This window comes from Lethenteron reissneri, chromosome 39, assembly GCF_015708825.2.
Source record: "Lethenteron reissneri isolate LAM-NWPU_2019-01 chromosome 39, ASM1570882v1, whole genome shotgun sequence".
NCBI lineage: Eukaryota > Metazoa > Chordata > Hyperoartia > Petromyzontiformes > Petromyzontidae > Lethenteron > Lethenteron reissneri.
The window spans coordinates 2,089,754-2,115,445 of NC_083817.1; the positions used below are offsets into that span (position 1 = coordinate 2,089,754).

The 25,692-nt window shown below is 45.6% G+C and overlaps 2 protein-coding genes across 3 annotated transcripts; one reads left to right on the forward strand and one right to left on the reverse strand.

The window, feature by feature from the left end:
- The first annotated feature begins 10,378 nt into the window (after positions 1 to 10,378).
- On the forward strand, positions 10,379 to 16,080 carry LOC133352034 (CARD- and ANK-domain containing inflammasome adapter protein-like). Of its 2 annotated transcripts, none has more exons than XM_061567745.1 (3): positions 10,379 to 10,430; positions 11,376 to 11,598; positions 12,513 to 16,080. In XM_061567745.1, the coding sequence occupies exon 3, from the start codon at positions 13,077 to 13,079 to the stop codon at positions 13,935 to 13,937; it is 861 nt and encodes a 286-aa protein (XP_061423729.1). In that variant the 5' UTR covers positions 10,379 to 10,430; positions 11,376 to 11,598; positions 12,513 to 13,076; the 3' UTR covers positions 13,938 to 16,080. The 2 variants fall into 2 exon arrangements, with proteins under 2 accessions (XP_061423729.1, XP_061423730.1); XM_061567746.1 differs by lacking the exon at positions 10,379 to 10,430 and adding an exon at positions 11,160 to 11,238.
- Positions 16,081 to 18,656: 2,576 nt separating this feature from the next.
- On the reverse strand, positions 18,657 to 22,843 carry LOC133351965 (trypsin-like). The gene is made up of 5 exons (XM_061567609.1): positions 22,793 to 22,843; positions 21,198 to 21,357; positions 20,184 to 20,443; positions 19,488 to 19,621; positions 18,657 to 18,829 (listed from the first exon to the last, which is right to left on the reverse strand). The coding sequence occupies exons 1-5, from the start codon at positions 22,830 to 22,832 to the stop codon at positions 18,680 to 18,682; spliced, it is 744 nt and encodes a 247-aa protein (XP_061423593.1). The 5' UTR covers positions 22,833 to 22,843; the 3' UTR covers positions 18,657 to 18,679.
- Between the last annotated feature and the right edge of the window lie 2,849 nt (positions 22,844 to 25,692).

Genomic DNA, 25,692 nt, shown 5'->3' on the forward strand with positions numbered 1-25,692 from the left:
TGCTGGACGACAGGCTCCCTGCCCTTTACCATGCAGTGGGTAGGTACAGCGATATAGGGCCCCCTTTCAAGTTTACACTTGATACCCTTTGGATAAAAATACCGTATTCTCCGCGTTGGCCTGATTCAACTACCCTAATTCTAAGATGTGAAAATAAAACCTGTCTTTCTTCATCATTTGATTATGTGAATCGTGTTGTATTGGTGCTCATGAAGACAGAGAAGTGAATGCGGTTTTTTTTTCACGCAGTGGTGGAGGCGGCTTGCGTGGTCCGCAGAAATGTTTGCATCCGGCCAAAAAAGTCTGAGAACTAAACTGCTGTTGTATCACACTGCTCTAACTCCACACTGCTCATCATACTGCTCTATCTACACACTGCTCTATCACACCGCTCTATCACACTGCTCTATCACACCGCTCTATCACACTGTTCTACCACACTGCTCTATCTACACACTGCTCTATCTACACACTGCTCTATCTACACACTGCTCTATCTACACACTGCTCTATCACACCGCTCTACCACACTGCTCTATCACACCGCTCTATCGACACACTGCTCTAACTCCACACTGCTCTAACTCCACACTGCTCTATCTCCACACTGCTCTATATCTACGGTGGTCATACTCTGAGGCACGCTCCCTGATTGGGCTGCCGTTCTGTCACCAGTCTCACTCCTTGGCCATCACCCCACGTCGACTGCATTTGGTCTCGAATGCACGTGTTCCCTTTTTACTGTCTATCTTGTAACTTGAAGAATTAATCTCTCCACGCTTCTTCATGTAATGTATGGTTAATGTAATGTATGCTTTATGTAATGTACGGTTAATGTAATGTATGCTTTATGTAATGTATTCTTTATGTAATGTATGATTTATGTAATTTATGCTTTATGTAATGTATGCTTCATGTAATGTATGTTTTATGTAATGTATGTTTTATGTAATGTATGCTTCATGTAATGTATGCTTTATATAATGTATGCTTTATGTAATGTATGCTTTTGTTGCACTCTGCCACTGTCCACGTTTACGATCCACGTCGCAGCAGGAATAGATGGAATGGCTATTCCTGTCACATAAATACTGAACTTTTAGCCTGTTATTTATTTAACTATCACTCAGTACAGACACAAGATTATACTTTTACCGTGTCAAAAAGTATTGCGTTGTGTTCAGTGCATTTATTTCAGTTCAGTTCATTTATGTGTCTATCGTTCAACCAAAACACACGTATGAATACTGGAACCATAGGAGATACTACGTAATAACAACAAGGTTGCGTGCACCAATTCACAACTGGGCTGAGACCTTTGACCTCACGACTGTGGAGAAACGTCACGGTGCTGCTCGCCTCACTGCAATCCGCCTACCCATAATGCAACGTGGCATCAACATTTAAACATTTTGACTCGCAATAAAAATGAGCCTAATATTATTTTTTATTAATTGAAGGGGTTGTCCGTCACTCAATAGCTATTCATATATCAAATTAAACACCGCTCACCAGGAAACATTGTTAACCTTAAGTCTTCTTGGTTTTTTCGGTAAAGTCACGTAGAAGGGAAGTAATAAAATAATAAAAATAAAACATAATAAAATGATATTATATTATTTTATTATATTATTATATTATATTATTTTATTATGTTTTATTTTTATTATTTTATTACTTCCCTTCTACGTGACTTTACCGAAAAAACCAAGAAGATGAATCCCTGCAGTCACGAAAGCTTTAAATCGAAATTTAATCTTTAGTCTTATGAGGCTCCGTGGTGTAAGGTGCAAGGTGCAGTCTACAACGCGTATCCTATCTCTCTGGCCTTTCTCTATTCACGAGCTATCAAAGGTCATTTGCCCAATATGTCACCTTTGGTATATTTGTTCCTTTTAAGGCCGCAGTGTTATTGACGAATGTGTTGGGGGGGGTTGTTTGTTTAACCTGAGCTGACGGATCCGGACTTGAGCCCACAAAGTTTGCTGTCCGCTAATAAACACCTGGACGGTGGCGCTCGTGACGCGGAGCTTCCCCTGCCGAGGTGAGGAGGCACGGGAAGGGAACTCAGAAAATGTTTCCGTGATGTCACCTCTAGGAGGCTGTCCCGCGACAGGCGAAGTGGTTGTTTACTGCCCTCTCGAATCGTGCAACGCGTTCCTCATTCCGCACGGTGTCCAACGTTTCACTCGGCATGCCGGGGACTTCTTCAGCCGCTGAAGAGCGCTGCTGGTTAACGAAAACGTCTGCAAGGCCAGCAGGCAGATCGACTTAAACAAGTTTTATTCTTTCGTGGAGACATAGAACGGAAGGTGACATATATAGCTTCTTGGGTCTTTCGGTAAAGTCACGTAGAAGAGAAATAATAAAATAATAAAAATGAAACATAATAAAATAATATAATTTAAATGTCTGTTTTATTTTAATTTTTATTATTTTATTATTTCCCTTCTACGTGACTTTACCGAAAGAACCAAGAAGATGAATCCCTGCAGTCACGAAAGCTTTAAAGTGACATATATTTAACTTACTTATTACTCAGAATATTCAGTGGTCTGAGCAGGTTCAGCTATAGGCCGCAAGAGGCAAAGGGATGTTTATTATTTCTTAGGCATCAGTGTGAATATCTAAAAGGCAAACCTTAGGGATTTTTAGGATTCAATTGCAGCGTTCAAGACTCAAAGAGGCCAATTAAAGTAGCTTTTCTCGCTCCTGCCCGTTCATTGGGAGAGACGTCCTGCGCCAACTGACTTGGCTGCCTTGTTATTCCTCTCCGGTTGACTTGTGGCTTATTCTCGTCTTACTCACGAACCTCCTTTGGCTTGTACTTTCAAAATGAGTATTCGCACTCGTCCATTTCCGAATGTATGCCTTTATTTAGATGTGATGATTCACATGGTTTAGATGGTGGTTTTCGTAAAATCCTACAGCAGAGGTGATGATACAAATGTCTTCTGAAATTGCCACCAATATTGTAGTCTCACCCGTTGCTTAAAATTTGCATTAAATTTGGATTAAAAAACTCAACACTGAGAAGACTCCGTAGCATTGTGACGTGGGAGGGGAGAGGGGGAGAGGGAGGGGGGCTGAGCCTCCCCCTTTCTGAAAATTCGGCCTCTCTCTATACTGTATATATTTTTTAAATCGTACAATTAAGTGATGGGCTTTGCAGGTCGTCCTCGTATACGTAGCTCGAGTAAAATGCACGTAGGCAAAACTAATAACATCAGTGGCCCCCCTGTGTTGTGGTATGCCCCCCTCCACTGACCCCCTCATTTAAACAAGGGCACAAATACTACAGGGTCACAACTACTACAGGGCCGTGGCCCCTTAACCACTCTCAAATCCGCTCTCATTTCCATAATCTTCTCGGCACGGCGTAAAACTAACGCCTCGCGTTGGCCGTCGCGAAGTATGGCTTCATCGCGTGAAGCGTTTCCTTGAAATTGGGAATTGATTTGGCCAGGGAAGCGTCTGCGAGTCGAGAGAGTGGGGGGACATCCAGCGGCAGAAGTAACGGACGACGGGAAACGTGAGTCATCTTGCAAGAAATCGCTGGACACTTGGCCATGACGCAGGCACACAATGGCCTGCTTGAAATAAACCGAGCCATTATACCTCCCATACAGACGCAAAAAAAACACCTCCCATACAGATACAAATGATACTCCCATACAGATACAAATGATACCTCCCATACAGACACAAATGATACTCCCATACAGACACAGATAATACTTCCATACAGACACAAATAATATCTCCCATACAGACACAGATAATACTTCCATACAGATACAAATGATACCCCCATACAGACACAAATTATACCTCCCATACAGACAAATTATACTCCCATACAGATACAAATTATACCTCCCATACAGACACAAATGATACTCCCATACAGACACAAATGATACTCCCATATAGACACAGATAATACTTCCATACAGACACAAATAATACCTCTCATACACATACAAATTATACCTCGTGTCAGTCAACTTTAGTTTTCCGATAAACTCCAACCTACTCTCTTCCGCCTAATTATTTCATCGTTTCAACTTCGCCCTATCTTCAGTAACTCCTGTGATGTCTTTTCAATGTGTCCCACCAGTCTGTAACCCATCGTACCTCGCTTCTCCCGTCTCATACCAACGTCCCCTCCCACCGCTCCTCACCGTCCCCCCTCTCCTTGTGCACAGTCACCGTTTCCGCTCCTTTACCCTACTCGCCCCTTGCACTGCAACAACTTCCACTCCACATGGAGCGAGCAGCACCCTCCACGCTGTCGAGTTTCCCCTCCTTCCCTCAAGACCCCCCACCGCTTTTCCCATCCCTCCCTCCATCCCTAGGCACCCCCCTAATTCCCGTGCCCACTAACCCCCCCCCCCCCATATCCATCCCTATCCCCCTCCCCTATTTCCCCTTCCTCCTCTCACACGCCACCATATCATATTTAGCTAACACGATTGCAACATTGATATCCCGTGGAGTCCGCGATATTAGGCACTATATAAATATTAGATAATTGTTATGTTATTTTGCTAAGCGAACTTCTGGACATCATTACAGAAATGGGACCAGATGTTTGAAAAATATTATTGGACCCATTTACCAAATGTCTGCACAGAAATGAAGTCCAGCAACACGACTCAAGAACTTCGTAGAGAAGGTTCACAAAAGTAGGGCTGAAAACACACGCGTGCATAAGCACAACAAGCTCCCAGAACAAAAGGAGATGTTACGTCGAAGGCCACTGAAGCAGCCCTTAAAATATGACCACGCAATAAAGGCCCTCTATCGCAGGGCCTCGTGCGAAGATGCGCCGGGAAGGGACTTCGGGAATGGTGCCGAGACGTCGCCTCCCACCCGCCAGTCCCTGGCCTGCGGTGATGCAACGTCTTCTGCGCGCGTTCCAAACGGAAATGTCTCAACTCCGTGACGTGACACCAACATCACGACTGCAATACAGGAGGTGGTGGCGGCGGTGACGGCGACGGCGAAGCTAAAGGCGCAGCACTGCGATTGCTCGCTTGCGCCACCGCTGGCAGAAGGGCCACCGCTCGGGAGATGCTCTAAGCCGGGGGGAGGGCCCATTGAGGACTGCTTCGTGACGTCAATTATTATTAAGCATCACGGTCTCGTATTCACCACGTGCATTGTGGCCTTTTAAATATATATATATTTTTACCGAATTCGCAAAAAATGTCTCTTCCTGTAAATGTGGTTGCCCACCCCCTGCTCGAGTAGAATTGTTCTCGAGGGTATGTTTTGCCCAATCTTCCGCGCCGGCCAGATGGGAGTACCCACACTTTACCCCACCACGTGTCACTTGCCGAGCAATTGTGCTGTATATATTTATTCTGCTGGGTGGACTGTAGTGAGGGGGGGGGGGGGCGGAGGAATTGAATAAACTCGCCCCATTGTCTCAACTGCCGCGCCGGAAGATCGAATCGAACTGGGAACCTTTGGAGGCAAGCCCCATGTGCGAACCCTGACACCACCGTGGCAGCATTCATATTCTCACATCGATATGACATCCCTCTGCACGACATTCAAGTCACATTTTCTCGATAATACTTACAAGTTTTGGATGACCTTCATGTTTCGGCGATATACAGTATATATGAACTTACACTCTATGGTATGCATATATATTTCCAGCTACTTGACAAAATACTCAAAAGCACAATTCTGACATCACAGACACAAAGGAGAATGGTCTCTGTCGTGCATCACAGCTCGTAAAGTAAAATACCAAAAGATAACGATGCTCACTGCGCGCGCTTATCAGGTTTCGTGCCCCGCAGAGTAATCCCATTACCCTGGAATTGACCACGGTAATGGTATTACCAGACCCGTGATTTTGCTTGCACTTGAGACGACTTCACAGAACTCGTTTTTACAAAAATGCCAATAACTCCGCGCGGGGCGACTGGGAGGAACCACAGACAAGCGGGAAAGGCGGCCAGGTGTTGAGCCAACAATTGCCCAAAATCTCTGAGGTCCTCTGTATATTTAGATGTTTTAAGATGATCAATGTGTTTACGTGTTGGAGGGGTAACCAGATAAAATGCTAGCTGTAATTACTGGCGAAACGTTGTGGTTTTACTCTCCAACACACCGGTGTGCTGTACTAGTAACGAATTGGCATGTTCTGTTTACGTGACAAACCTTACTAATTGGCTGTGTCGGGTGGTGGTGGGTTTAGCGACACATTCATATTTACGTGATCTAACCACAAAAAGCTGTATTACAGAGAAAACCTACGCATTCGAGGGGGCAAAACTATACCACACATATGGAACAGATGGAGATTAGACTACACATATGTTGTACCGCATGCTCCTGGCATGCCATGGTATGGCATCTCCACAACCAGGCGAAGGGAGTTTCACAACCTCTGTGCGGTGATCCATCAACACTCGCTGCCTCCACACGGCGCTGTATTAGTAGCCACGTGTGTATCCATCACTGCCCACAGATCCTGTGCACGTGTGCTGGGTGATTGTCAATTGTGATGGAAGCCTGATAGTGAATTGTACCCACTGGACGGTGATTCGCTAAACAGCACGTGACCGTCAAGGTCTGTTCTTGAATTATCCCACTTTCTGGCTTCGGGTCTTCTGCGGGGTGCCCCTCCAGTGCCTGTCTTGGTATCACGATCTGAATATTTATTAATATTGTAAGAATCCCATGAGCTATAAAGCTCTTGTTCGCAAATGTCCACAGATCGTAGCCTGCCCTACCCCATCAAGAAAAGTGTTCCAGTCAACACAAACTCATTCTACTCGTATATTGCAATGCTATTCTGAACTTACTAACATCTTATCTAATGATGTTACAACTAAAATATTTTTATATTTTACCAGATAAGGCCTACTGAGCTCTTTTCCACAAGAGACCTGACCACCAATGATAGATCAACAAAGTGGCTCATCATGTGGAAATTAATTACAGCCAAATACTATATTAGCACGTTTCTCTAAATGTGTGGGGGGGGGGGGGGTAGGGGGGGGGGTAGGGTGTGGGGGACTCGGAGGCAAATCATCGCGACCATGGTGAGAGAGACACTGCAAACTCCAAATATACAGCATCAGGCGTCAGGCTCGGGAGCGAACCCACGACCTCCTGCATAGCATTCACTAACTGTGCATGGTGGTCACCCACCCGAACATTAGGCAGGCTCAACCTTCGCTTCGCTTCTGAGACGTGACAAGATGTAACCCTGCACCGTGGAGGCGGTGAGAGTTGGTGGCTCACGCACATTCGCGAAACTCCCTCGCAACCCATGCGCGTCAAGGCCGCCATCTCCTGGCTCGTTAGGTGCGTGGCAGTGCAGCAAGTGGTTTAATGTACATCTGTACATGTGGGGTAGAATGTTAACAACTCCCTCGCCACGTGTGAGGTTTCTCCGGGTACTCGGCTGTCCTCCCACAACACTCGATACTCGAGTTGTCCAAACATGCCAATGTAGGGCCACAGAGCTTGGACAATTCTTTGGCGCCGGTTGTGGCCGCCTTTCCGCGTGGCTGTGACTTGCACCACGCCTGTGAACGGTTCTCGACTCTCAGTGAGAGCGAACGAAAGCTGCGTGCGTTCTAAGTTCTAAATTATTCTTTGGTTCTTTCGGTGAAGTCACGTAGACTTTTTTGAATTAAATATATATAAATAAAATAATATGCTATTATAATAGTATGCTATTATTTAATTTATTGTTCTTTCTACGTGACTTTACCGAAAGAACCAACGAGTAATTCCTGCAGTCACGAAAGCTCCAAATCAAGTTCTAAGTTATTATTATTCTACGTTATTTGCACCGGTTCACACGAGTTCACATCTGTGTTATGAGTCAGTGATTTATTATTTTATCCCCACTTCACCAGCCAGTTTATTGATTTTTCTAGCGTTGGACTGGCGCAGCATGAAGTCTCGAACGTGTGATGTGTTTTGACGCCAAGTTATACTTTACTGCCCTCTTGTGTTGTTTTTTTAAAATTACACAACTACAGCGAAAGGGTACGTACAGACATAGCATTGGGGGCCGTCTATTAATGACGTCACGCACCTAGGGTGGGGGGGGTGGTCAGACATGGGGGGGGGGGGGGGGTTTGAGAAATGTGACGTCACATAAAAAATACGCACTACAATTCTAGATTTTAAGCTTTCGTGACTGCAAGGATCCATACCCCTAGTTCTTTCGGTAAAGTCACGTAGGTAAAAAATGAAATAAAAATTAATAAAAATAAAAACAATTAAATCACGACGTTTCGGAGGCAACACAAGCTTCCGTCAACACAAGCGTCCGTTTCACCTGAAGACGGAAGCTTGTGTTGCCTCCAAAACGTCGTGATTTTATTGTTTTTATTTTTATTAATTTTAATTTCATTTTTTACCTACGTAACTTTACCAAAAGAACTAGGGGTACGCACTACAATGACAATAGTTTAAAGCGATTTGAAGCATGTTGTTTTTTTTGGGGGGGTCTGACTTTTTGTGACGCCGTGTGATGAGGGGGGGGGTCAAAAATCGTGCAAAATCGCGTGACGTAATTTATGGACGGCCCCTTCCCTGTGTTCGTCATCCACTGTGTGGATCAGGGGTGGGCAACCAACTTAACAATGAGAGACATTTTTTTTCGAATTCGATTAAAAACGACTCAATATTTCAAGAGCCGCAACGCACTGCGATGAATACGGGACGGTGGGCTCCTGGATAATTAATGTGTCACGAAGTTTTTTGCCGAAAGAACCAAGAATATGAATCCCTGCAGTCACGAAAGCTTTAAATCAAAATTGGTCACTAGTACAGCACTAACCGGTGTGTTGGAGGTCCAAGCCACAACATGTACAATCTGAGTACGACGTTTCGCCAGTAATTACAACTTAGCTTCATCGCGGGTTTAACGACACATCTAACCCCTAAAACCTGGATTGTGGATATTGGTCGCGAAAGCCTACGTGTTAAACTAAATAAAGCAACACCATAATTGATGTGGACACACAGATGTGTCAGTGTTGATACACTTGTTATATTCTTTAATGTATATTCCGAACACGTCTGTTATATACAGTAGTAACAGGAAATGGTCATGAACGTTGTTGTGAAGAATTTCTAACAAAAAAAATAAGCAGACAATATGCCTCCTTCGCATATCTGTATATATATAAAATAAAAGCACTGTTTACACATCCCATCAGACACATGGCCACATCTAACAGACAGGATCCTTGCTGATGAACAGCTGGCAGTTCACCGGCGTTGGTTCAAGCAAGACTGACTGCTGATGAGACGAGGAATGTTGAAACCGGACCAGAGTTTGTTTGCTTACTGAACCGATGCTGTTGAAATTATGCACACTCAGCAGGCCACGTGACTGGTGGAATGCGTGAATTTTTTCATATTTTCACGTGGAGCGATAGATAAATATACGTCACCATGCTGGTCAGTCCGGGTTGAGGAAGGAGTGGGAAGGCAGGACCCGATCTGACGTCACTGGCAATTGATGTTAGCCGTAACCGGAGATCAGACCTGTGGAGGTGAGTGTTGGTGGATCACACAAATGTAGTGAAACTCCATTCCCGTGGGCGTCAAGGTGCCATACAATGGTTTGCCAGAAGGCAGTGCAACAAAATGTGGACTGGTATCGTCTGTCCCTTCCGTATGGGATACAGTGTACCCCCTCGCACGTGTGGGTTTTTTTCAGGCGCTCTGGTTTACACTCCCGCATGTGCTCATTAATTGGCTGAAAACATCTTAACAAATAGAGGACCGCACAGCTTGGGCAATTGTTGACACCAGCTCACCGCCTAGCTGCCTTCTTGCTTCTCTGTGGTTCCTCGTGCCTCTTAGTCGTTCCGTCTCTTCGATCGAGTGATCAAATACCGTACGGTGCGTTCCAAGTTGAATTTATTATTACATTATAATCAAATTCAGGTCACCTGTTTCAAAGCCCAGCGTGCTAAGCACTTAACCACCATCCCATTACAAACATTACCACCACTCCACCCCAAGGCATTTTCTATAATTCGAATAATTCCTGGCCAACGATCACTAAGTAACCGTGCAGCATGGTTATTCAGGTCACATACGTATTTGCAAAAAGATGAATTTCGCAACGAGCCCTCTCTCCCTCTCTCTCCCTCCGGTTCATATACAATGGAAGTGACCTCACGCAAGGATTGAACCGGCTCGTGTTTGCTTCATGCCTTCGATAAACATTACACATCTAACCCTTGCGGACTTTACTTTTGGCACTTCCACAACACAACGTGCCTGCCTGGTCTGCATCGCTGTTCCGTTGCAAAACAACTCGTGAATGCCTTTACACCGACGGCGCACGCAGAGGCAGAGAACACAGCAGATGATGCAAAGCAAACACACGAAGTCTGGATGACCCCCCACTGGTTCTAAAGAAAACCCCGGTGAGTAATGACGAGATTAGATGCCAAGGTCTCAACACGTTGCTAATTGAAGCTTGGTTATTCATTGTCCGTGGTCCCCAAGTATTCACAACCTTGCTCAATTCAAGCAATGCATTAACTATGTCTCCTCTACCTTCAACAGTGCTGGTTGCTACTAGCCATGGGGATGTTGGCTTTTGGGCCCGTGATCATTAACTGTGATGAAATAAAATAAAATTCACAACTGATGGGTCAATGTATTCTTTGTTTCACGAAGACACCAGCTTTACTGGCAGACAAAACACGCTTTAAGTCTGTAGTGGGCATTTACATGCCAGATTTAGAGATGCAGATTAAAATAACAGATAAGAGTCTGGCTCTATTGATAAAAACAACACACACACACTTTGTTTTAGTGTTCATCACCCCTTAGTCTTGTGAAGCCGTGCCACGTCTTGCTCGCCACGATACGTCATCCACGTTGCTCATCGACTGTTTTCCACATGTCTAAAAAACATTTCCGTCACTTGATTGCCATTTTACTATCGGCAGGCTCATGCTAGGATCAGTCTCACGCGACGGGGAATATAATGTCAAATTCACGTGTGTTTGATTTCTATTTGCTTCATTCCTATACTTGTTATTTGATTGTTTTTGTGATTTGGGTGACTCAGATCACTCTCGCAAATGAGACCCATCCTGGTCTGTCGAGTTCTCATCTGGCTAAACATAAATCTACGCCGTACGAAATATTCTCGGCTCTGAGTGGGAAATCAAACTCGCGTAGCTGGGTTTGTAGCTCAGTACGCTAACCACTGCAACCCCCGCTGTGCGTACACACATTCCCAAAGCACGTGCATTTCCATAAAAAAATATACAATATGTCTAAAACCTTTTCACTGCAATAACACATTTACAATAATGGCAACACGTTCCCCGTTAAATTAACATCGGCTTTTCTTGCAGTGGAATTTAAACATCGCGTGTTTCAATCGTCATGAAGTTTTGTGCCTCATCACCGGGATGATTGAACAGCCTCCGCAACGACCCACACACGAGGTGTGAAGCAAACAGGCACGTGGTGTCACCTGGAGACGAGCTGTTTGGTATTTACTCCAATAAAGGCAGCGGAGTAGGACCTGCTTATTCAGTGCATCTTGGGCTGAGCGTGGGTCCACACAGGCTGACGGTAAGAATGTAAACTCATACTTTTAAAAGTGCGTGTAAAAGTCTTTTACACATGCCTAATGACGAATAGTGCAGTGGACACCCACGGGCTATCTGCCCATGGATCGTGATGATGTAAAAATTAGCATTGATAAAATGTATATTCACATTTACCCATCCATTGTTGTGTATATGGTCCTGTTTATATGTACACTTGAAGTTTATGATATTCATAACTTTCATTTGGTTATTTAAAAGTGGTTATATCGCATTACTCACAACTGGATAAGTGAAAGTCGAATGCGAGGCGAATGACAAGTTTTTTGGCATAAAATTACGTGGCCTAACCCCAAAATAAATAAACGATCTCAATCATTGTTGAGTCCGCTATGATCCGTTTGGTGTCAATAAAATGATAGCCACATTGTGGGAGATTGACCGTGGTCATCCCACAAACAAAATGGTACTGCCATAGAAATGTGGAATTTTGGTCATTGGCTTGTTGATCAGAGCAGGGATCAGAGCAGGGACACTGTGTCATCACTTGTCCATGTCATGTCAGTTATAATGATTGTTTGACCATATTTCACACGGAGACAATGCATTTACACTTTCAATAATAGATGCAATGAGGTACAACAAAGAAAATCTTGTAATATTTTATCTAAACAGTAAAGCATGTTGTGGTTTTGAGATGTTTTATGAAATAACCTCCGTTTTGACTAAAACAAAACCTAAGTCATAAATTTGTGTTGACCATGTTTTCATCACACCGCCACGTATAATAACACATTTCAAGAGAGTGATTGTAATGGTTTACATCTTTCCCAAATGCATATCTAATAATAATAATCACACAAGTATGAATATTTTAGTTGGTGCCACTCGACGCGAAATATCGAAAGTAACATAATTTGCAATTTCTATTTTTTTCAGAATCTTGGCAGCGCACGCTACACGTCCGTTATTTATTATTTAAAGTCAAAGGGACCTGCGGCACTGTCGCATGCGAACGCAACACCCAACACATACCTGCTGAGTAGAGTCAACCCCAACGTTACGACAGGGAATACCGGGTATGAAGGCACGCGACTCTCCCTTCGTTTTACGTTACACAGGAAAGTAAACGATTGTCCTGTGTGCCGTGTTCTGAAACATCAGCTTCAAAGTCGACAGCAACAGTTGCTGGGATAAGACCTCAAGTAATCAAACTCCTTTCATTATCTCTGTGCCCTGCATGTTTTTGGCCTTCTCGGTTTAACGGCCACCACCGACAACTATTGCGAATGACGCATACGCCTTAACAAACAAAACAAGTCTATCTTACAAATAATCCTTAGGAGCATATCGACACTCAAATAGTCGTTAGGATTTACGATTGATTGACTCCAAACACCTCGCAGACACACACCAAGCCACCAGCATGACAACCGGTGAGAGTCTGTAAGTTTTAGTTTCCGGCAACCCCCGCCCCGATAACACCACGACCCACGTCGGAAAATGCAAGCCGATCGACTCCAGAAGAGCTCCAACCCGTACGCCATCGACGTGCTGCAGCTGCGCAAGGATGACCTCTGCGTGGACATCCTCAACACGGAGCTCCTGCTGCGGCTGCTGGTGGAGCACGGCGCGCTGAGCTACCACCAGCACGCCGCCCTGGTGCTGCTCGAGTCGCGCCGCGAGTGCAACGCCAGCATGCTGGAGATGGTGGCGCGCTCCGGCGAGCGGGCGTGCCGTCTCTTCTTCAACCCGTGCCTCAAGCGTGCCGAGCCCGAGGTGTACCTGGACATCCGCCGCTACGTGGCAGAGGTGTCGACGAAGGTGGGCGACAGCCAGCGCCAGCTCATCGGCTACCTGCTCGAGATGGACGGCTGCGAGCTGGGTGACATCAACAAGGGCGGCGGCCAGCCGAAGAAGAGCGGCGTCAAGGCCAAAGTGGAACCCGTCAAGGCCAAAGTGGAACCCGTCAAGGCCAAGCCCGTACAGCCGGCGGCGGCCGTGACCGCTGTGAGCGTGCTGAAGGCCGCCGTCGACGGCGACGTGGACCACATCCAAAAGGCTCGGACGGCGAACTTCAACTTGAACGTGGTCAACAGGAACAGGGAGGGGCCGCTCCACCTCGCCGCGGCGCAGGGTCACGCCAAGGTCGTGGCGGCGCTGCTCAAGGCAGGGGTCAACGTGAATGCGAGGGACGCCAGCGGCAAGGCTCCGATTCACGCGGCGACGCGCAACGGGCACGGCGACGTGGTCAAGCTCCTGCTGGACGCCGGGGCCGACGTCGTCGGATCGAAGGGTTCGGCAAAGTCGACGTCGAAGAGGGGCGGCAGCAGCAGCTCGTGCTGCTCGTGTTGCTGGGAATAAAGTGAGGCACGGGATTTGGAGGCGCCGAAGGTCGCTGCTGCTGCTGCTGCGGTTGCAAATGCCTTATGTGTGTTGTTGCGAGATTGTTCTGTTGTGATGGATTTTTGTTGGAGTCGTTTTTTGCCGATGTTATTCTTTGTTGGCATTAGCCAAGCTGATGGGCCATCATCGTGTGGCAGTGCGGTCTTCGCGTATACGGTATCCGGAGGTATACTCTGCAGCAGTGAGCATTTGGGTGACAATACTGCACTATGCTGATGAGTTCTAAGGAGGATGAAACCGGGCCACAGTTGTTTATCACTGCATCACTGCTGCCTATCAGTCAGTTGCTCAAATGAATTGTGTTGATGGCCTCAGACAAGAGAACCAGAATGTACTTCTTCATGAAATTCTTCACATGGTTTTTGCATAATGCACAAAGGCCGAGTGCTTTTCACATGCTTTTGTTATCATTTGAAAACTTCTGGTAGCTGCGATATTCACGATATGATACGGTATGTGACGTTTCACGGTGACAATGATCGTTTTTATAATTCCCCCATAACTTTGCAATTGTATTTCGCATCGTCTCGTTTTCACGCTTTGATGTACATACAGCACTTTAAATTGGAATAAGAATCGCTTCAACTTGTTTTGACTGTAGCGTGCACTCAACATAAGCCCGACTCGATAGTTGCTACAGTAACCGCATGAAAAACCCGTAAAAACCGGTGATATTTAAGGTAGAAATGTCTCGCAATCATCGTAACATTGTAATTTTGACGGGAGCTGCCGTGTTTGTAATGGTCACCAGCACCCTGGACGTGCAATAAAGGTACGATCTCCGGGCGCGGCAGCTGTAACAATGGAGCGAGTTTAATAAAAAATCTCCCCCCGCCAGCCTCTCCATCCAGCCGTGTAAATGAAGCGTATTTGTAACGTTATTTGTTAATACTGGATTGTGTAGCAGCACGAAGAGACTGTAACTACTTGGCGAGGAGATCGGAGAATCTAAATTTGAATCTTTATACCGAAGATGAGCTATGAAGTTATTTTTTTTTACAGACTAGCCAGCTTCGCCCGGGACTTGGATTCACTACGCCCAGCCGCATTTGTATCCCCAGTGGCGATGTTCACACACCACACGAATTACTCGTTTGAGGCTGAGTCGATCTAGGGGAGGCCCAGGACCGGTTCAAATAATCGTCACCATTGGTGGCCGTGAGCGGGAATCGAGCTCGGGTCGCCGGGTTCGTAGCGCAGCACGCTAACCACTACACTACCGCTCCCCCCACACACACGTGCGTATCCATAGGTACACATACACGCGCTTGCTGCAGACACACACAACTTTCAGGGTGCGTACAAGCAGTAAACGACTGAAATAGTAATGCAATGCTGCGCGAAGAACGCCTTAGACCTGCAACACATTTGTATGGCACTTTACTCGCGGCGGGTTGGGGGGGGGGTGCATGACGTCAGCAGGCACACTGCGTTACGCTTCCGCATGCGGGTGACATGACAGATGTGATGTCACAGCTCACTTGGCGTGCAAAATATATGCATTATTGCGCCCCCACCTCCCCAAAAATACAAAAGTCAATTTTGATAATTTTTGCATGGTGTAGTCTGGAAAGTACCCACGTTTATTGCATGTCGGGAAGTATGCTAAATATTTTGAACAGACACACATTCACAAATTCCCTTTTATATATCTAGATTAGTCCAGTCGGGGTTTCTCTGTTTCCTCAGGAGCCATTCACACACACACACACGAGTCTGTACTGCTATACAGTACACACGTGTGTACTGTACCGTACTGCAAGTGGTACAACTTCCTGACAGCGGTGGTGGTGATGATGAAAACGTTTAACAATAAAAATTAAAAAGCGCATACCCATACCTGGCAACCCCTTATCAGTGCCCTACCTTACTAGAAACCAACTCAGACCTTATTGGTCACCCCGTGCCCTTATAAATCTCAACGTTCATTCTACAAAGTCCCACCACAATAGAGAAACACAGACAAATGGGGTTTTTGCCCGTATTAAAACGGCTGTACGCCGTATGGACCTGAAAAACTGCATTTCCCCGCACAAGAATACGGGGTAAGCCGTATGGGGTTGACAGGTATTCATTCCCTCTGTATGTGACTGTGCGTCTGTTGTTGGAAGGTTCCACGCGGTGACTTCTGAGCGCCGTGCGGTTTAAAGGTCCCCACTAGAGGTGACCCGGATTCCACGATCGACTCTTATGCCTGAATGGTTCATCGAGTCCTCAAAGGTTGTTCGATTTACCGACCATCAATTCACAAGTCTAGAGGGAGTGGTTGAGAAGGGGGAGGAATCTTGAAGCTTTCGTGATTGCAGGAATCCATACTATTTGGTTCTTTCGGTAAAGTCACGTAGATAGAAAATTAATAGATCCCGACGTTTCGATCGCAACACAAGCAATCGTCATCAAGTGAGACCAACACAGCAGGAGAACTGCTGAGGCAGGAGAAAGGGCTGCTGCAACAAGAGGTTATATAGGCTTTTGGTGGGCTCAACCCAAGGGTAAGTGGGCGGAATTAGAGATGGAATTTGCATGTAAATGTAAGAGATTAGCATGTCAATGTGGGACGGCTCCAGCAACCAGGGACTGTGCCAATGAGAAGATTAGCATGTCAATGTCAGAGAGCCGGACAACAAAATAAAATAACGGCAAGAGCAACTACGAGGAGAGACCAGCATGTCAACGAGAGAGACACACATGGAGAGAGAGACACACAGAGAGAGACGTACAAAGAGACACACAGAGAGACACAGAGAGAGAGAGAGACACACACATAGAGAGACACACGCACAAAGAGAGAGACACACAGAGAGAGACACATACGGAGACACACACAGAGACACAACACAGAGAGACACACAGAGAGAGACAAACACAGAAAGACAACCCCCACACAGAGAGAGACACACACAGAGACACAAAGAGAGAGAGAGAGAGACGCACACATAGAGACACATACAGAGAGAGAGAGAGTCACACACAGAGAGACACACAAACAGAGACACAGAGAGAGACACACACAGACACAGAAACAACCACAGAGATAGAGAGACACATACAGAGAGACACAAGCACATAGAGAGACACACACCCAGAGAGACACAGAGAGACACACGCATATAGAGAGACACACAAAGAGAGAGAGACACACACACAGAGACACAAAGAGAGAGACACGCACACAGAGAGAGACACATACACAGAAACATCACAGCCAGTTATAGTATGTTAAAAAACGAGAGCTCCCGCCACATCCAGGGAAAGGGGCAACGGTAGCTGTGTTAGTGAGACACTTAGCCCGTTAATGTGAAGACATTTAACCTGGTGATGTACTCAGGGAGTCGGAAATAACTGCTGACATCGGCAGGTAGGATGGAAACATCACAGTCAGTTAAGACTTTACCTGGTTAATAACGTCATTCCAATGATTGCTCAGTTTGTACCCATCTTCTCGGTTGAAGTTGTGTCTGTGTTTATATATTTGGATGGCTTCATGAACAAATCTCTGATGATAGCCGGTGGGTTAGCAGAGTACCTTCGTCTTGGAAAAATTTATTTTGTGTGAGCCCACAGCGTTAAAACAATGATCAGCAACGGCAGAGGTAAATTGGTCCTACCGTGTTTCAGATCTGCCTTGTGTTCACGAACACGGTCCGAGACATGTCGTTTCGTTTCCCCAATGTAACTTCTGCCGCAGCCACAACTTAGTTTGTAGACACCAGGGTATTGCATATCAGGAATCGCATCCTTCACAGATGGGATAAAAGGGGGAGGAGTTGATTTTATGGGGCGGGTCATATTCAAATGAGGACAATGACGGATTGTGATTGGCTGGGAGGGTCTCTGAGAGCGCCCGAGGTCACCCTGTAGCCCCGCTTCTGGATGTGGGAGGAGTTTGGCTGTGGGAGGAGTTTGAATCGACCATTGGGAAACCGCTATTAGCCAATGCATTTGCATGTCAACCCTCAAATTATTTTGTATGTGTAGTGACATAGCGCCGACTGCTGTCCAGCAGCGGCAATTGCGGTGGACAGTTAATGCACATGCCATTGAGCATATTACACAGGTATGCCGGCAGGGCGGAGGAACTGGGGCAAGGGTCACGGAAGACGTCATCGGGAAGCCCCTGGAACCTGCGGCTGGACAGCTGTTGGCTGTCTCGGTCGACGCCGTCGGTGCAACGCAGCTAAGCTTGTGTCTAAGCTGGGCTATACAGTAATGGGAGCGAGAAGGAGGCGATCTTGTGTGTTTACGCCTGAAAGGTGTTACAATAAAAGAAGGTGCCTCCTGCAACTACCTCGTCTCCGACTTGTGATACACTACATATGTATTGATTCAACTCAATAACTTTCTTGCCAAAACTATTACAATTGCAAGAAAAAAAACACTTATGCAAATGAATTCAAATGACCACTTTGACCAATTTTTACTGACAATTTCTACTTTGAAGTGGAAACTTTTTTTTAAAGGGTTGCAGGTAGGACCAATAGTGGTCTTCATACTGAGCTATAGGCCTGTTACTGAACAGTAAAATCCACTGTTGTGCCGTACTATTCTATGCTCTTGTGTGCTTCACACCGTCACTTTTAAGAAGAAAATAAGACGACAAAAAAATGGTGGCATCAACATTTCAAAGGTTTTATTCGTTTCATGGCATTAAAACTATCATGGTGCTTGTTGCTCGGCAAGGAGGGTTCGAAGTAAGTTGCTCAGTTGGCGGCCATGGTGCTGGCGATCCAGGAGTTGTAGTTGCACACCTTGGTGTACACGCCGGGGTGGTTGGGCAGGGCGCAGCCGCGACCCCAGGACACGATGCCCTGCAGCTGGCCATTGCATACGACGGGGCCGCCGGAGTCATTCTGCGGTGGCGGCATCAGGGGTTAGAGGGTCAGGGGTTAGCGGCTGGCTCCTGCATCTAATGTGGTTCCCAGCTTTTCTGGACGCACAGACGACTGCCTTAGATCGCGAGTTTGTGGCCTATTCCAAAAATATTGTCCGTGAAAAACGAAGTGATAAATATTGAGTTAGATGAAAGAGATGTAACCAAAATATCGATGAAAGAGTAATTAACGTTTTGTGTTCATATGGTGTAAGAGGACCGGATTTCAAGATGCTTTTTCATGAATCTGGGACCCTGGTGCTGCTTGGGGCTCTGAACGTTTGCTTTGATTGCTTATGCCTGGCACTACCACTAATGAGTGAGGCACTGCTGTTAGTCCATGGGCCCAGGCCAGATATTCCACTTGTCAAAACCACCTGAGGAGGCGTAACTTTAGTGGTTACAATCAGTGGGTTGTGACATAATTCACTCTTAATAGCTACATAAACATATCCGCAATATTTTAATCTTGCTACATTGGTACAAATATCTACTTTGGGCCGTGGACTACGACAGTAGTATACTTTGTCTGGATCTGTATGTTTGTTGGAGGTGGCACTGGTTTGTAGCAAGAGGGTAGGACGACGCTCATACTCCCGTTCAGACTTGTCGACTCAAGTCGATTCAGGGGACTTCACCTGGCAGGAGTCCTTGCCACCCTCCTGGTATCCCAGGCAGATCATGTTGTTGGTGATGACAAAAGGGTAGGAGTTCCTGCAGGAGGTGTCACTCAGCACGGGCGCCTGGACGCACATGAGGACATCGGGGCTGCCTGTATGGAGACACGCGGGTGGCAGTGGTGAGGCATCATACACTGGGGAAAGATATTGGGGTAACGTGAGGACGGAGAAACTCATACGCACAGGCTGCGGCAGAAGAGAGTTCAGTGGACTCAGCGTGAAGGTCCCAGTAATGCTGAGACAATGCAATGGGTTGGTAGCTTGTGCCCATTTATAAACCTGGAGAAAAGTAAGCAGAGGAAGACAGCGGAGGAAAGGGCGAGATGAAACAGGCCCCCACGATGGACTGTATGGGCCGCATTCGGCCCGCAGACTGCAGATTACCCACCACTTTATTACATTTTTCTCTGATGTGTTTTTGGGTTGTACTGCGTGTTGTTGGACATGACATCTGACGTTTCGCTGCACGTGCTGGGAGCTCCCAAAAAGTGGAGCAAAACGTTGTTCGTCATGATGAACACGACGTGGTACAGCCCGAAAACACATCCGAGAGCTATACAGAGTGACCACGAAACCGACATTGTAAAATCTTTAAAAACTCTTGCTAAAATGGATTTTCCAGGGTAGACGGCCGTCGAAGCGCCGTGTCCTCACCGACGCTGGTCTGGGTCTCGCCCCAGCCGGAGATGGTGCACGTGACTCCGGTGTCAACGCAGGAGGAGGGCAGCGGGATGGCCTGCGCGTACTGGTTGAGGGTGGCGGGCGTGGACAGCTTGATGAGCATGATGTCGTTGTCGGTGGAGGCCGATCTGTACCGGGGGTGGCGGATCGCTTTGGAGGCCTGGATCCACTGCTCGTTGCCCTCGGACACGAAGATGTTGTGCTCACCGATGCGCACACAGATGCGGGACGGGCTGGGGATGGAGAAAGTGGATGATTGCAGTGATGATGATTTTTGTTTACCGGGGATCGCTTACATTTAGGTTTTAGGTTTTTTTGGGGGTTTTATTTTGGCACAGGTTAAACCCATTGGAGCATGAATGCGAATCGTTTATGGGGATCTGGTCACACAATAGAAACCTGGTTACCGCAATAACAATAAAACTCGAACAAAACAATCTAAACAAAACTGTACATGGTCAAGTTCCGAATGGTAAGGTCATGCATCAACATGACACAACTAGCACGTATGGTAAGATTAGGTGTACTGTATTTCTATGCCATCACATATACACTCCCCACCGTAACCAACCCAAATTGACCAGTGTGGTTGATTGACAAGTGCTGTAACTATTTGATATAATTGCCTAACCAAAACGAACTGCTGGGGCACATCGCCTTATTGTGGAAAGAGGATGTCGCATACCTTTGCAATCTGCTCATAGCCCTTTCTCGTTTGCTCGGATGGGTCTAATTCAAAATCATATGATCGGCTTCTTCATAGTACCAGCTGTGACACTGCTGCCCCATGGGTGAAGCTCAAGTAAATATTCTTTGTGGCTAGGTCTGAGTTCAACAACATGAGCTTTAAGCTATTTTCAGATAAGGTCGTGATCACCAAGTTGTAGGTGTACACTGAATTTTACACAAGTCGATGCGACTTCACTGACACCACCAGACACGCAGCACGCAACGAGATTCGCTTAGGTCCACGCGCAGCACACTCACGTTTGGTAGCAGTGAGCGGCAGACACGACCCACTCGCTGGAGATCAGGGAGCCTCCGCAGAAGTGGTATCCGTTGTTGAGGGACACCTGCCACGGCTGCGAGTGGGCAGCGCACTCGGAGCCACCCACGATGTGGTCCTCATACATGTATGGGGCCGCCGCTGTCAGCGAAGCAGAGTGTGAATTGGTATCCTGGCCACGGTTAATTATTCAGACCCAACATTCATCGTGAGGATAATCGTCAATAGGATCAGGCAAAGTAGGGAATCGAAGGGAAGTAATGGAGGCAATGCTACCCCCTCCCACCCCTGGAGTCCCAAAATAAATGTGTTATTGATATTTACCAGAAAAAACGTACCATTAATGTAAGCACCTATTTAAAAGTACGGACATTTTATGAACACCACTCTTGGGAATATTATAGATCCGCTTCTATTGTCTCCGTGATGATCATCATCACCAATTTTACTAGCAACACAATTACAAAGTCCAATTCCAGCAAAAAAGTCAATCCGCTATGGTTACTAGAAATGTTGCATCACTTGCTCAATCGTCGTTCTTGTCTGATGGATAATATGGGCCCCACAGAAGGAATTTAGAATTTCCACCAATCGCTTGAGAACAAAAACTGACATAAGCCCCATCTTGCACTTGGGTATAATTCAGTTTTAGTCAAAGACCAATTTAACAGAACAGTCAAATAAGCAGCACACCTTCCTCTCCTCTGTTAGTTTGGTGATGCACATCACCATAGGAGGCGCAAAGTGTTTCCGATTGAACTAACCTAGCAGAGGCCTACGCGAAATTAAGATACCAAATGACCACTAAAGATACCCATCATTCATAATAGAGGTTTTTGGGTTAGATTGCGTAAATATTTAAATTTGTCGTGAAAACCCGCCACCACCCGACAAAGCCAACTAGTAAGGGTTGTCACGTAAACAGAACGTGCCAATTCATCACTAGTACAGCATACAGGTGTGTTGGAGAGCCAAGCCACCACATTTCCGAGACAACCTTTACTCGTTGGCTGTGTCGGGTGGTGGCGGGTTTAAACGACACATTTATATTGGAATAGGTTTTCCCCTTTTATCTGGCAACAAAACAGGTGTTAAGATGTGTAAACACCAAACTGAAACCTTTTACAAGGAATCATGACTGCATTAACAACAATACTTATGGTCAGAATGCAAAAAAAAACATACTCTGATAATATATTAATTGTCTTTCAAACTGATTGGTCCACACCAGAGACAGCTTTCTTTGGAGGCTAGTCACAAATGGTGTTAGATCAGAGGACGCTAAAAGGCACCAAAAGGCATCCTCTGGTCTATACATTTATATATCTAACCCAAAAACCTCTATTATAGATATTGGTCGCGAAAGCCTGCGTGTTGAACTGATACCCATACTACTTAACCAATGCTGTTAAACTGCCAGATGTCTATAGGCAAAGATTAGCACGGTTGGATACGTACGGTGCGAAATAAGTTCAGCATACGTACAAAGACCATATCTGCTAGAAATGGGTCCCAGTTCAACCCAAAACCATTCACTACGCAATCAATTAGCAGTGTAAGTTACACAAAGTCTCACCAGCGGTGCCCACGAGCAGAGCGAAGATGAGTCCGTACATGGTGCAGTGAAGATCCTGAACGATGATGCTGAACCACTGCCGAGGGTCCCCTTTAATACCCGTTGAGAGCCCTCTTATCTCATGGCCTTATTCTCATTTCTACGTTACCCAATGCCTTATGTTTGTCTCATTAAACTCGTCGATATTTTCCCACCTGAGACATAAAATTGCGAGTCAGCGATTCCACACGTTAATATTGGTACCATTTATTAATTGTTTTCCACGGACGTTGCTTATATTGTTCTGTTTATGATCTCATACTTGGTAGAGATGGTGCCATTTGTGCGTGTGTAACGTGGCAGCTGTGATTAAGCGTATTTCTGCAGTTTGCGGACCAATTCTACAAATTGTGGAACCATCCCGATCTCTGTGGAAAAGTTACGGAATTGAGAGCTTTCGCCTGTGACTAGCCGATGTTCGTAGAATTTAGCAAAAAATTTGGCCTATAAAATTAACACTTATGTAAGTATACATGAGCATATATATAATATCCTCTAAAGGGGCTATTTAGTGGTCCTTTAAGTGAAGTCTGCCAGCGGTGCTGTAATAAATCCATTGCAAGGATGCACCTATGCCTTTTATACTCATGCGAAGGACATTACTGCATTTCTATATTCACGTAAACCATGAAGAGAAAGTCAAATGTGTCATAGTCAAAGTTATGATATTTTATTAAGCAGATCCCTAATTATTTTTAATTGAATAGTCAAATACATTAATACTGATACGTATATTTATGGATTTGGCCACGTGCCAGATTCTTTGTCAAAATTCTCGTTACTAAGCTCCCACCACTCGACAAAATTAAGATGTTGAAAAAAACAACATTCGTACATGCCAAGGTGTTGATCACATTCAAACCAATACAACTCAACAGTGGTTGAAGGCTTTTCACGACATGATTTGAACTTCCCTACCCGGGCTTCATCAGCTAGGGAAGTTTACAATTCAATGAGGCTGCTTCAGTACGCGCTGTGACATTACCACCTGCAAAAGCGCGTCATATTCCCATATCTTTTCAACAAGAACCTGGCTGTTTACAATGTGACTTATTTCAAACAACTTCAAATACATCCATTTCAACATCACATATAGATCATTGTATCAGCTACGAAAAGCTACATTTTACGTTAACACTGTTTTGTAACACATCTTTCCATTGTTTCTGTGCACACCTTGCATGTGCCATGAATTCTATTGTTAACAGGTAAAGGGTGTCTCAATCAACTCTCGCCTAGTCATACAAAGTAGATTTTCATTTGTTTCTTACGATGTCCTGTTATCGGCAGCTGCGCTGTACGTCCACCATATGCAGCACTTCTCATGAACGAGAATCATGATGAGGCACGCTATGTATGTTGAACATCTTTCGCACGGAACGTAGCCAACTGTGATAATCAGAGGTGCGGGGGAAGAACAGCAAACTTCAATCTGGATTTAAAAGTGCATAGCTCCAGTGGCTTCCGAATACGCTTGTTTATCCAAGAAAGCCTCACTGCGTCTCATGACTCTTTTTCAGAAGGGTCTTGTCACGTTTTTTGCAGTTGAAGTCGATGATTTTCGATGTATATTCATCTTGAGTAATTCACACGTGTCTGTCCATTTGTGTCTACGTGTGTCACTGTGCATGTGTGAATGTGTCTGTGTCATTTGGGGAGCGGTAGGGTAGAGGTTACCGCGCTGCACTACGAACCCGGCGACCCGAGTTCGATTTCCGCTCACGGCCAACACCAGCGACGATTATCTGAACCAGTCCTGGGCCTCTCCTATGTCAACTGCTGTAATGTGTAAACATCGCCACTAGGAATACAAAGGCGGCCGGGCGTGGTTTGCCGTGCCGGCCTACAATTCGTCGCCTGTTATATTTACAATGTTAATGCCCTCATGTAACATCTAACGGTGATGGACTTTGTTATGTTTGCGGTCGTCATGTTTTCACTCCACGCAATGATGTGATAGGATCAAGCTCCGAAATTACTTTCATGACGTTAAGTGTGGTTTAGTCTTCATAATTCTGTTCACGTTTATGCTTGTGTACCAGTTCTATATCACTGCATCACTGCTGCCTGTCATTAGGATAAATTTGGTCACGTTTATTGTGACGGTGACCGAAAAGAAGTGGACCACAATGTACAACTTCACTCAATACTCGTGAGGGTTTTCACATCTTGCACAATAGTCAATAGCTTTTTAAACGCTTCTACATTATTTCTTGAAACTTCTTCTTGCTGCAATGTCAAATATTCACGATATGACGCGATATTGCATTTGACGATAACAATGATCGAGATATCTATCTCCCATGACTTTGTAATGTATTTGACATTGTCTCGTTTCCTTGCTTTGATGAACAGTGCGGTTGTATGAAATGAAGGGAGCTGTTGTGGTAGCAGGTTTAATAGCACGATGGACTTCTCGATTCAATTTCCCGGTGCGGCAGTTGAAACAACGGGGTACATTTTTTAAATCCCCCAGTCTCTGTCCACCCAGCAGTGTAAAGGTTATATATTGTATTTGTGTATTGGTTACATTATGCGAACGTTACTTATTGTTGATTTGAATGAAAAAATGAGATTGTATCTACAGTACTGTAGCTGGGATTGAGATAGGAGGGGGTGACCTGCAGTGAGTTTCTCTGTCTCCTCTCGAGCCCTGCTACATACAGAACGTGTAACACATACTCGCACAATTCAAATGTCCACACATCACCGCGTGCATCTTGGCCGTCCATTCGATGAGGACGTCAGTCAAACAGACGCCGAGATGGCGGCTCATTCACATTCATGTAACTGTGAAGTAAACAGACAGACGACACCCATTACGCAGACCTCGGGCGTTGATTGGATTTTTGAAGATATGG